Consider the following 13,957-nt stretch of genomic DNA (forward strand, 5'->3'; position numbering starts at 1 on the left):
TGCTACGTGGCTACTTCTAGATGATGCGGTAGGTTTAGTTCATGGTCAGTACAGTTACATCTTCCAAGAGCTTGTTCCTATTGAGGCTTATGCTAGTTCTCTGGCCATGGAGATCATGACAGTTTGACCGGCCCACTAAAGGGTTAAAATCCTTGGCTGAGAAAGGAGAGAAATAAGAAGTCTGCTGAAAATTTTTTTTTTTTTTTTTTTTTTTCTCTAGTAGTTAGTGTGCTCTTAATTGGATCACTTGCCAGTCTGTCTATGCTGCAGTCTTTCTTTTTTTTCTCTCTCCTTCTAATCTTTGAATGGCTCTATGTTCACCTGTCTATAATGGATCTACAGAGTGTAACTGCAGGTTTGAATAATCTCGCCACGAAAGTACAAAGTTTGCAAGATTTTGTTGTTCATGCTCCGGTATCAGAGCCGAGAATTCCTTTGCCGGAATTCTTCTCAGGGAATAGATCTAGCTTTCAGAATTTTAGAAATAATTGTAAGTTATTTTTGTCCCTGAAATCTCGTTCTGCTGGAGACCCTGCACAGCAGGTTGGGATTGTGATTTCCTTGCTCCGCGGCGACCCTCAAGATTGGGCTTTTGCATTGGCACCAGGGGATCCTGCGTTGCGCAATGTGGATGCGTTTTTTCTGGCCTTGGGCTTGCTTTATGAGGAACCTCATTTGGAACTTCAGGCAGAAAAAACTTTGATGTCCCTATCGCAGGGGCAAGATGAAGCTGAAATTTACTGCCAAAGATTCCGTAAATGGTCTGTGCTTACTCAGTGGAATGAGTGTGCCTTGGCGGCTACTTTCAGAGAGGGTCTTTCTGATGCCATTAAGGATGTTATGGTGGGGTTCCCTGTGCCTGCAAGTCTGAATGAGTCCATGACAATGGCCATTCAGATCGATAGGCGTCTGCGGGAGCGCAAACCAGTGCACCATCTGGCGGTGTCCACTGAGAAGACGCCAGAAAACATGCAGTGTGATAGAATTCTGTCCAGAAGCGAGCGGCAGAATTTTAGACGGAAAAATGGGTTGTGTTTCTATTGTGGGGATTCTACTCATGTTATATCAGCATGCTCTAAGCGTACTAAAAAGCTTGATAAATCCGTTCCCATTGGCACTTTACAGTCTAAATTTATTTTGTCTGTGACCCTGATTTGCTCTTTGTCATCTATTACTACGGACGCCTATATCGACTCTGGCGCCGCTTTGAGTCTTATGGATTGGTCCTTTGCCAATCGTTGTGGGTATGATTTAGAGCCTTTGGAGACTCTTATTCCTCTGAAGGGGATTGACTCCACCCCATTGGCTAATAATAAACCACAATACTGGACACAAGTGACTATGTGTATTAATCCGGATCACCAGGAGACTATTCGTTTTCTGGTGCTGTATAATCTACATGATGATTTGGTGCTAGGATTGCCATGGCTGCAGTCTCACAACCCAGTCCTTGACTGGAGAGCTATGTCTGTGTTGAGCTGGGGATGTAAGGGGACTCATGGGGACGTACCTTTGGTGTCCATTTCATCATCTATTCCCTCTGAAATCCCTGAGTTCCTGTCTGATTATCGTGACGTCTTTGAAGAACCCAAGCTGGGTTCGCTACCTCCGCACCGTGAGTGCGATTGTGCTATAGATTTAATTCCGGGTAGTAAATACCCAAAGGGTCGTTTATTTAATCTGTCTGTGCCTGAACATACTGCTATGCGAGAATATATAAAGGAGTCCTTGGAAAAGGGACATATTCGTCCATCGTCATCTCCCTTAGGAGCCGGTTTTTTCTTTGTGTCAAAAAAAGACGGCTCTTTGAGACCATGTATTGATTATCGGCTTTTGAATAAAATCACGGTTAAATATCAATACCCATTGCCGTTGCTGACTGATTTGTTTGCTCGCATAAAGGGGGCCAAGTGGTTCTCTAAGATTGATCTCCGTGGGGCGTATAATTTGGTGCGGATCAGGCAGGGGGATGAGTGGAAAACCGCATTTAATACGCCCGAGGGCCACTTTGAGTATTTGGTGATGCCTTTTGGTCTTTCTAATGCCCCTTCAGTCTTCCAGTCCTTTATGCATGATATTTTCCGCGATTTTTTGGATAAATTTATGATAGTGTATCTGGATGATATTCTGATTTTTTCGGATGATTGGGACTCTCATGTCCGGCAAGTTAAGAGGGTTTTTCAGGTTTTGCGGTCTAATTCTCTGTGTGTCAAGGGTTCTAAGTGCGTTTTTGGGGTTCAGAGAATTTCCTTTTTGGGATATATTTTTTCTCCCTCTTCCATTGAGATGGATCCTGTCAAGGTTCAAGCTATTTGTGATTGGACGCAGCCCTCTTCTCTTAAAAGTCTTCAGAAATTTTTGGGCTTTGCCAACTTTTATCGTCGATTTATTTCTGGTTTTTCGGATGTCGTTAAGCCATTGACCGATTTGACTAGACAGGGTGCTGATGTTGCTAATTGGTCCCCTGATGCTGTGGAGGCCTTTCAGGAGCTTAAGTGCCGTTTTTCTTCTGCCCCTGTGTTGCGTCAGCCTGATGTGACTCTTCCTTTTCAGGTTGAGGTCGACGCTTCTGAGATCGGGGCTGGGGCAGTGTTGTCGCAGAAAAGTTCTGACTGCGCCGTGATGAGGCCTTGTGCCTTCTTTTCCCGTAAATTTTCGCCCGCTGAGCGGAATTATGATGTTGGGAATCGGGAGCTTTTGGCCATGAAGTGGGCGTTTGAGGAGTGGCGCCATTGGCTCGAGGGGGCCAGACATCAGGTGGTGGTATTGACTGACCACAAAAATTTGATCTATCTTGAGACCGCCAGGCGCCTGAATCCTAGACAGGCGCGCTGGTCATTATTTTTCTCTCGGTTTAATTTTGTGGTATCGTACCTACCGGGTTCTAAGAATGTTAAGGCGGATGCCCTTTCTAGGAGTTTTGAGCCTGATTCACCCGGCAACTCTGACCCCACAGGTATTCTTAAGGAGGGAGTTATCTTGTCAGCCGTTTCTCCAGACCTGCGGCGGGCCTTGCAGGAGTTTCAGGCGGATAGACCGGATCGTTGTCCGCCTGATAGGTTGTTTGTTCCTGATGATTGGACCAGTAGAGTCATCTCTGAGGTACATTCTTCTGCATTGGCAGGTCATCCTGGAATTTTTGGTACCAGGGATTTGGTGGCAAGATCCTTCTGGTGGCCTTCCCTGTCACGAGATGTGCGAGGCTTTGTGCAGTCTTGTGACGTTTGTGCTCGGGCCAAGCCTTGTTGTTCTCGGGCTAGTGGATTATTGTTGCCCTTGCCTATTCCTAAGAGGCCTTGGACACACATCTCGATGGATTTTATTTCAGATCTGCCTGTTTCTCAGAAGATGTCTGTCATCTGGGTGGTGTGTGACCGTTTTTCTAAGATGGTCCATTTGGTTCCCCTGCCCAAATTGCCTTCTTCTTCCGAGTTGGTGCCCCTGTTTTTTCAAAATGTTGTTCGTTTGCATGGTATTCTTGAGAATATCGTTTCTGACAGAGGAACCCAATTTGTGTCTAGATTTTGGCGGGCATTCTGTGCTAGGATGGGCATAGATTTGTCTTTTTCGTCTGCTTTTCACCCTCAGACTAATGGCCAGACCGAGCGGACTAATCAGACCCTGGAGACATATCTGAGGTGTTTTGTGTCTGCTGACCAGGATGATTGGGTTGCTTTTTTGCCATTGGCGGAGTTCGCCCTCAATAATCGGGCCAGCTCTGCCACTTTGGTGTCCCCGTTTTTCTGTAATTCGGGGTTCCACCCTCGATTTTCCTCCGGTCAGATGGAATCCTCGGATTGTCCTGGAGTGGATGCGGTGGTGGAGAGATTGCATCATATCTGGGGGCAGGTGATGGACAATTTAAAGTTGTCCCAGGAGAAGACTCAGCTTTTTGCCAACCGTCACCGTCGTGTTGGTCCTCGGCTTTGTGTTGGAGATTTGGTGTGGTTGTCTTCTCGTTTTGTCCCTATGAGGGTCTCATCTCCTAAGTTTAAGCCTCGGTTCATCGGTCCGTATAAAATATTGGAGATTCTTAACCCTGTTTCCTTCCGTTTGGACCTCCCTGCATCCTTTTCTATTCATAACGTTTTTCATCGGTCGTTATTGCGCAGGTATGAGGCACCGGTTGTGCCTTCCGTTGAGCCTCCTGCTCCGGTGTTGGTTGAGGGTGAGTTGGAGTACGTTGTGGAAAAAATCCTAGACTCCCGTGTTTCCAGACGGAGACTCCAGTATCTGGTCAAGTGGAAGGGATACGGCCAGGAGGATAATTCTTGGGTCACTGCATCTGATGTTCATGCCTCTGATCTGGTTCGTGCCTTTCATAGGGCCCATCCTGATCGCCCTGGTGGTTCTGGTGAGGGTTCGGTGCCCCCTCCTTGAGGGGGGGGTACTGTTGTGAATTTGGATTCTGGGCTCCCCCGGTGGCTACTGGTGGAATTGAACTTGTGACATCATCTTCCCTGTTCACCTGTTCTGATTAGATCTGGGTGTCGCTATATAACCTGGCTTCTCTGTTAGATGCTTGCCGGTCAACAATGTTATCAGAAGCCTCTCTGTGCTTGTTCCTGCTCCCAGACATCTACTAGATAAGTTGGACATTCGTCCATGTTTTGTTTTTGTATTTTGGTTCCAGTTCACAGCTGCAGTTTCGTTACTGTGTCTGGAAAGCTCTTGTTGATCAGGAATTGCCACTCTGGTATTATGAGTTAATGCCAGAGTCCTAAAGTAATTTCTGGATGTGTTTTGTTAGGGTTTTCTACTGACCATGAAAGTATGCTTTCTGTCTTCTGCTATCTAGAAAGCGGACCTCAAATTTGCTAAAACTATTTTCCTGCTGCGTTTGTTGTTTCATCTCATATCACCGCCAATATATGTGGGGGGCTTCTGTCTCCTTTTTGGGCATTTCTCTAGAGGTGAGTCAGGTCTTATATTTCCCTCTGCTAGCATTATTTAGTTCTCCGGCCGGCGCTGGGCATATAGGGATAAAAAGTAGGACATGCTACCTGGCTACTTCTAGATGATGCGGTAGGTTTAGTTCATGGTCAGTACAGTTACATCTTCCAAGAGCTTGTTCCTATTGAGGCTTATGCTAGTTCTCTGGCCATGGAGATCATGACAAGCCCCCATAGAATGTAATGCAGCACAGCCCCATAGAATGTAATACAGCCAGCCCCCATAGACTATAATACAGCACAGCCCCATAGAATATAATGCAGCACAGGCCCATAGAATGTAATACAGCACAGCCCCCATAGAATGTAATACAGCACAGCCCCCATAGAATGTAATACAGCCAGCCCCCATAGACTATAATACAGCACAGCCCCATAGAATATAATGCAGCACAGGCCCATAGAATGTAATACAGCACAGCCCCCATAGAATGTAATACAGCACAGCCCCCATAGAATGTAATACAGCCAGCCCCCATAGAATGTAATACAGCCAGCCCCCATAGAATGTAATACAGCCAGCCCCCATAGACTATAATACAGCACAACCCCATAGAATATAATGCAGCACAGGCCCATAGAATGGAATGCAGCACAGCCCCATAGAATATAATGCAGCACAGCCCCATAGAATATAATGCAGCACAGGCCCATAGAATGGAATGCAGCACAGCCCCATAGAATATAATGCAGCACAGCCCCCATAGAATATAATGCAGCACAGGCCCATAGAATGGAATGCAGCACAGCCCCATAGAATATAATGCAGCACAGGCCCATAGAATATAATGCAGCACAGGCCCATAGAATATAATGCAGCACAGGCCCATAGAATGGAATGCAGCACAGGCCCATAGAATGGAATGCAGCACAGGCCCATAGAATACAATGCAGCACAGGCCCATAGAATACAATGCAGCACAGGCCCATAGAATATAATGCAGCACAGGCCCATAGAATATAATGCAGCACAGGCCCATAGAATATAATGCAGCACAGGCCCATAGAATGGAATGCAGCACAGGCCCATAGAATGGAATGCAGCACAGGCCCATAGAATACAATGCAGCACAGGCCCATAGAATATAATGCAGCACAGGCCCATAGAATGGAATGCAGCACAGGCCCATAGAATGGAATGCAGCACAGCCCCATAGAATATAATGCAGCACAGGCCCATAGAATATAATGCAGCACAGGCCCATAGAATGGAATGCAGCACAGCCCCATAGAATATAATGCAGCACAGGCCCATAGAATATAATGCAGCACAGGCCCATAGAATGGAATGCAGCACAGGCCCATAGAATGGAATGCAGCACAGGCCCATAGAATACAATGCAGCACAGGCCCATAGAATATAATGCAGCACAGGCCCATATAATACAATGCAGCACAGGCCCATAGAATGGAATGCAGCCAGCCCCATAGAATATAATGCAGCAGAGGCCCATAGAATATAATGCAGCACAGCCCCCCCCCCCCAATAGCTCCACAATCCAGTAATCACTCATTGATAAAAAAAAAACAAAAAACACTCTACTCACCTTTCCTCCTGCCCCGAGCTGCTCTGGCTCTGGTCTCAGCAGTCGCAGTCTGCCCGCCCAGTCACACAGCAGGTGCGCAATGATATGACGTCATCGCGCACCCACAGTGTCAGCGGCAGGCAGAGCGGGGAATGATGGGAGAGGAAGCGTCAGCAGACGCTCTCTCCTCCATCATTGCATTCAAATAATGCTTTGAATGACACCGGTATAGTTGAATGCGGGGCCGGGAGTGCGCCGACAGCGGGGAGAGCGGCCCAATACTGCCACCGGCCCTTCTGGCATTTGCCAGAACTGCCCGATGGCCAGTCCGGCCCTGCTTGGTATAGTTTTTAACATGGACAAATCAGTAACTGCTACCGAGGCCAGTATATCACGTACGTGTTCCCTTGTGCATGTTTTAATCTGCCGTGATGTTAAACCAATGTAAATTTTGGGGCAACTACAAATCACATAGTATATCACCTGTGTGGTAGTACAGGTGATATATTGTTTTATTGAAAACGTTTGAGTGCCATCCGCTGAGGTGAAGGAAAAGGCTTGTAAAATGTTTTTTTCATGCGACACAATTGCCACAGGGAAAAAATCCCTGTAGTGGGCCCCAAGAGTTATATTGTTTTTTGATGGTGGTAACATAGTGGCTACGAACCAGTATGTCACCTAGATTTTGGCTTCTTCTAGAGGTCATGAGGGGATATTTTGGCAGGAATTTGGATAACGGTTCAGTTTGTAAAACATTGCAGTGTTGTTGGAGGCTCTCCCTCATTGTAGACCATTCTCCTTTGTAGGTGGAAATAAATCTTATTTGACCTTGTGGTTTCTTATTTTTACATGGGGGATGCAGAAATGCCTCTCGGCTACTTTTTTTGCTTTATTATAGCCCTGTTTAATGCATCTGTTGCTGTATGCTCTCATTTGGAACCTCTCTTTGAGATTATCTGCTTGTTGTTGGAATTTCTGATCTGATGAGCAGATTCATCTCATTCTCAAAAATTGGCCTACTGAGATGGCCCTAATCGTGGCGTATGTATGGCAGTAGTCAGCATGCAGGATTGAATTAACCGAGGATTTTCAGTAGACATCCGTCTAAACTTGTAGATGTTCATCTACTTGGATCTTAATGGAATCCACCTTCCCGTGTACAAAATATCTTATTACTGTAACTACATGAGGAAGTTGGAGACCTCTTTTTTTCATAGACCTATGCTGTACTAGACATACAATATTATTGCTGCATCCAGCCCAGGTAGTCATTAGACCCTCATTTTGGATAGATAGTTCTGTATGTTTAACATCACATACTCTTTATACAATATTGGGCTTTTTATAGCAGTACTATGGATCGCTATACAACTGGGTCACCGTCACTAATTTTGCCTTCATTTTCACCTTCCTGCTCATTTTTTCATGTATTTTAAACGTGTCTACATTGTTTAAATAAAAGTTTGTTTGATTTTTAATAATGTAGCTTTGACTCAGAGTTCTCTGTTTTGTGCATAATTACTCCATTGTTGCTCAAAACCATGCAAAAGATCCATTCTGCCTGGTTGGGTAGTTTCCAGAAGAAGTGAGTAGACTTGTGCAGATTGGTCAATGGCACTCCTGTCTCTTTCCCTTGAGGAGGCTGCTTCCAAGTAAAATGAGACTTCTACATGTTCCTGACATGGATTTCAGGCCTGACAGACTGACCACAATACAGGCCCTCGTTTGCACACACTGTATTCAGAATTGAATTCTAATGCTTTTGGTGTCTGGTAGTATCTAATTATCTGACATTGATCATACAGTTCCCCAACTCCAGTATTATATTCACTTTACAGCGGCTTCACCGCCAATGACAGTGGTTCCATTGGAATCCGGTGGCAAAAATGAACTGTGGACCTTACAAAATGCAGGTTTCACAGCACCTGGTGGCCCTATGAAAATTAGAAGTGAGGGCCACATAATGGCATGGCGGTGGACATGGTGGTTGTAGTGGCGGTCAAAGCTGAAAATTCAAATGGGCATGTTTTAGCTGGCATTGTAAAGGGATGAAGAATATGTATTTCACTATCTTGCTAACTATTTGGCATGAGGGAGGGACCTCCCAAATATAGGAGAGCTCTCTCAAATGTATGATACTGGGCAACCTGAGGGCCTTTAACAAACTCAGGTTTCACGGCACCTGCTGGAACTCTGTAAATTGTAAGCGAGGGCCGCATAATGGCACTGTGGTGGACATGGTTCTGGTGGCAGGCAAAGCCCAAAATTCAAATGGGCATGTTTGAAATGGCATTGTAAAGGGATGGGGAATATCTATTCCTCTATCTGGCTAACTATGTGACATGAGGGAGGGTCCTCCCAAATGTAGGAGTGAGAGCCCTCACAAATGTTAAAGGAAAAACTAAAGCCAAAACGCTCCATGTGAACATATGCTAAAGGGGAGGTATAATTTATTTATTTTTTTATTTTGCATTATATACATGTAATTCTGAAGGAAAAAATATTTCTCAGCATTTTACCTTTAAAAAAAAAAGTTTGGTTTGGTTTGTTAGGTCTTTTTCAAAATCCATAAAACCGGCACAATACTCTAACAACATTATTCCCAGATACCATATGTGAGTCAGAAAGGCATGCAGTCATCTTCTCCACATGCTGTTCCCATTTAGTTTTAGCTCTTTCACATCATTTTCAGCTTTTTTCCCAGACCTGTTTGTTGGGTCCAGCAGAAAAATATTCGGCTTTCCCCATTGACTTGCATTGGATTCGTTATTGGGTACGAGTACACAGATATTAGAAATTATTTGTGCCGATTTTTAATCACTGATAATGACGAATGGGATTTTTTTTAAATATACTTGTGTTATAAGTCTGCACCAACATATAACAATGTGATCCTTTTCCCCCACCCCTTTGTATTTAGTACCCTTATTTAAATTTTGTATGCATTTATACACATGTATGTAACTTTGTCACTTCACATGTGGTTGTCCTGAGGAAGGAGTCTTTTTTTTTTTTTTTTTTTTACTTTGAATCACATTGACAGTATCTTGCTATTCTATTTTATCTAGTCTTCGAAATCTTTTTGGAATCAGTAGCACATTTGAAGTCCACAATTCTTCACTATTTTACTTCCTATAAGGCCCGATACCTTTGTGTAAATCTGTTTGCAACCACCTTTGACATGATCATCCAAGGCTTTCTAAGGCCAACTCAAAAATCTATGTTCTGTCTGAGTGTTCAGTAATGATAGCATTCTGTTTTCATCACCATTCACTTCACTCAACTGGCTAATCATCTCTTCATTGACCACCTAATTGTTTAACAATTATGTACATTTACTGCCTATCTCAGACCTGCGGTTTACCATTTGTCTACTGCATAATAAACTCCACTGTAAAAACAGGTGCTGATCACATAACTCTGTTGCATCACTTCTGTCTTGCGGTTAAACATTCGTCTGCTGATTGCATACGTCTCTGCCATTGACCATCTACCTGCTGATAGCATATAACTCTTATCATTAACAATTTGTTTGCTGCAAGTCCTGGAATGACTATACATCTACAATTCCTGAATATATCCACAATCCTGGCTCTGTGTTTTCTGGTGTTTCATGCGCTTGTCTGCCTGCTGTCCCGTATAACCTGCAGTCCTGATTAATGTGGATCCATGTGCCTTCTGACATGTCCTTTTACATTGCACTGTTGCCAGTTACATATCAGGTTTTACATAAAAAGACAGAAGGATTTGTGAAAAACTACATCTACAGAAGATCTGTGGTTAGTCCTCAAAGATGTTTGGAAAAACTTCCATGCTGACATCCTTCAAAAACTGTGTGCAAGTGTACTTGGAAGAATTGATGATTTTACGCTCTTTGGAAGGCAATGGGTAGTCCCACTAAATATAGATTTGATTTTAGATTTCTTGCTTGTTTATTGATAAAAATAAACTATTTACGTTTTCTTTTTTTAAACACTTTGTAAAAGTTTTAGGTAGGTGAAGAAAAAAGCTGCACAGTACTGTGTGAACACTTAAAAACCTTTTGTTTGCCACAACCTGTAATGTTAGTAATTTGTATTGTGCTGTTGAACTGAGACATTACCTTAAGACTAGTGATGAGCGACTGTGCTCATTACTCGAGTTATCCGAGCATGCTCGAGTCTCAACCGAGTGTTGCCGATGCTCGGATGTGATGCTCGGATCACTGCCCCGTATGTTTCATGGCTGTAATAAAGCCAATAAAAATGGCTACAGCCTAACCGTGTATGGCAGGCAATCCCTACATCTTTCTTTAACCCCTTCATGACCCGGGGTATTTTCGGTTTTATTTTTCGCTCCCCTCTTTCCCAGAGCTATAACTTTTTTATTATTTTTCTGTCAATATGGCCATATGAGGGCTTATTTTTTGCGGGACAAGTTGTGCTTTTGAACAACACCATTGGTTTTACCATGTCATGTACTAGAAAACGGGAAAAAAAATTCCAAGTGAGGTGAAATTGCAAAAAAAGTGCAATCCCACACTTGTTTTTTGTTTTGGCTTTTTTGCTAGTTTCACTAAATGCTAAAATTGACCTGCCATTGCGATTCTCCAGGTCATTACGAGTTCATAGAAACCTAACATGTCTAAGTTATTTTTTTATCTAAGTGGTGAAAAAAAAAATTCCAAACTTTGCTTAAAAAAAAAATTGCGCAATTTTCCGATACCTGTAGCTTCTTCATTTTTCTTGATCTGGGGTTGGGCAAGGGCTTGTTTTTTGCGCATCGAGCTGATGTTTTTAATGACACCATTTTGATGCAGATATAATCTTTTGATCACCTGTTATTGCATTTTAATGCAATGTCGCAGCGACCAAAAAAAAAGTAATTCTGGCGTTTTGAATTTTTTATCACTACGCCATTTAGCGATCAGATTTGATCCTTTTTTTTCCTGATAGATCAGGTGATTCTGAACGCGGCCATACCAAATATGTGTAGGTTTGATTTTTTTATTATTTTATTTTGAATGGGGCAAAAGGGGGGTGATTTGAACTTTTATATATATATTTTTTTTTCAGATTTTTAAAGCTTTTCTTTTACTTTCATCATGTGATGGGAGACTAGAAGCTGGCACAACTTGATTGGCTCTACTTGATCTGGCAATGCTCAGATTGTCTCTATGTAGTAGAACTACAGCATTGCTATGAGCGCTGACCACATGGACAATCCGGCATCAACAAACATAAAGGTCTCAAGGAGACCTCTGGTTGTCATGCCGACATGCTGATGACCCCTGATCACATGACTAGGGTCACTGGTGCACGCATTTCTGGCCGGATGGCCGGAAGCTCTTGTTAAATGCCACTGTCAGAGTTTGACAGCGGCATTTAACTAGTTAATAAGTGCGGGCAGATCGCGATTCCACCCACGCCAATTGCGGGCACATGTCAGCTGTTCAAAACAGCTGACATATCCTGGCTTTGATACGGGCTCACCTCCGGAGCCCACATCAAAGCGGGGGCTCTGCCATCGGAAGTACTATTCCGTCCGATGGCAGAAAGGGGTTAAACCACTCAACATGCAGGGCATGGATTTGAGCATCACATCCGAGCACCGGCAATACGCGATTGAGACTCGAGCATGCTCAGATAACTTGAGTAATGTGCACAGTTGCTCATCACTACTGAAGACATCACAGCAATCCTGGTACAACCTGGTATTTCTTTTTGTATAAAAACATATCCATGTTTCTGATCCTTGATATTCAGAGCATGTCCTACTCTAAGGCCGGTGTCACACTGGCATATTGCATCCGATGCGATATGCTAATGACACTTGGCTCCTGCTCGCAGCAGAGCAGGAGCCGAGTGTCATGCATCTGTGCTCCGATTCTCTCGCACAGGGAGGATCGGAGCACAGCTGCGGAGGAGGCGGAGAAATGAATTAATGAATTTCTCCATCTCCTCCATTGCTGGGGTCCGCTTATAACGCACAGCACTCGGATGATGTCCGAGTGGTGTGCGCTGTCTCACTCGCACCCATAGGCTTATATGGGTGCGAGTGAGCCGAGAGTTTTCCTCGGTCCGAGGAAAACGGCCGACAAAAAGTCGGCTGCTGGGAGCTGCCCCATAGCTGAACATTGGTCCGAGTGCAATGCGATTTTTTATCGCATTGCACTCGGCCGTTTAAAACGCCAGTGTGACGCCGGCCTAATGCATATCGCAGGTCACTGGAATGCATTAAAAGCAGGAGACATCCTTTTTACTTCAGTTTTCTATCTGTGTTACAAATGTTTTTTAACCGATACATCAGCAAGAGTTGATGGTTAAACAAAATTCTGACAGTTTCCCTCATTAAGTTTTAAAAAAGAGATGAGAAAAAAAACAGATGCCAGAGGCAAAACGGATGACACATGATAGAAAAACTGTCCATTTTGATGGATGTAAAACGTAACCCAGATGTATGACTGTAAAGTATATATATATATATTAGAAATTACAACTATACACAATGGTATTTAACTTACTGTATTTTTCTGCCAAAACATGTTAATCACAGAAAACATCGCATTTTCACAATTTTATATATTTTTTTGTGTTCCCAAATTCAACATTATTGTAAAAAAACATTTTTTTTGCAAGTGCTGTTCTCCAAAACAACCATTTCATGTACTAATTTTACAATTGTGGTCTGTATCATTTTTGCTTTCTTACATTAACAAATGTTATTATAATACAACCAATCTAATTCTGGAAATGTGTTTCAAAATGTTCCAACACACAAGATAATCCACATTTCTCACCTTTCTTCTGGTCTTCTTTCTATTGTTAAATCATCCCATCGCCAAGTGCAGGTTTCCTTCTTGTCCAGATCTTCCTCTTGCACCTTGCAGCTGAGCACAGTAAAAGTAATGGATGACTTGTCTTCCATATCGATGCGGAGTATTGTGAAATCTATGGGTACATGGTATCTCTGAATGAAGATATTGACAATGCACTGGAACATGTTTAGGAACAGTTCTCTCATGGAGTTTCAATTACAGCAGCTTAAATAACATGGCCTATCTATTTTTGCTCACAAGGATCACATTTTATGCGTGATCATGATGACTGAAATGTCTGGCCAAGTGAATCGTTCATGGTATTAATTCTTTCAAATGACGTACAAGACATAGTCACCTTTTAAATGTCAGGTAACATGAGGTCACTTTTGAAAAATTAAAGCTACATAAGTATCTTCTTCTTTAACCCCTTAAGAATAGAAGCCACTTTGTACATTAATATCCCAGCCTCATTTTTAAAATGTCACTTATGTGGTAATAGCTCTGGAACACTAACATATCCCAGTGATTCTGAGAATTTTGTTTTGTGACATATTGTACATGTTAGTGGTAATTTTGGTTGAAATGATTTGCATTTATTTATGAAAATATCAAAAATTTGGCAAAATGTGAAAATATTAAAATTTTTATTCCCTTAAAACAAATAGTTATACAATGCAAAA

General features: G+C 43.0%; 1 protein-coding gene across 1 annotated transcript in view; it reads right to left on the reverse strand.

Moving 5' to 3' along the window:
* The window catches only part of LOC143782269 (telethonin-like), a 141,452-nt gene extending 127,892 nt beyond the window's left edge, over window positions 1-13,560 (reverse strand). The window contains exon 1 of the mRNA XM_077269544.1: window positions 13,257-13,560. Within this exon, the coding sequence (XP_077125659.1) occupies window positions 13,257-13,480 (224 nt within the window). The 5' untranslated portion in view covers window positions 13,481-13,560. The remainder of the gene's footprint in view (window positions 1-13,256) is intronic.
* Window positions 13,561-13,957: the final 397 nt, after the last annotated feature.

Source organism: Ranitomeya variabilis, chromosome 6 (assembly GCF_051348905.1).
Source record: "Ranitomeya variabilis isolate aRanVar5 chromosome 6, aRanVar5.hap1, whole genome shotgun sequence".
Taxonomy (NCBI): Eukaryota; Metazoa; Chordata; class Amphibia; order Anura; family Dendrobatidae; genus Ranitomeya; species Ranitomeya variabilis.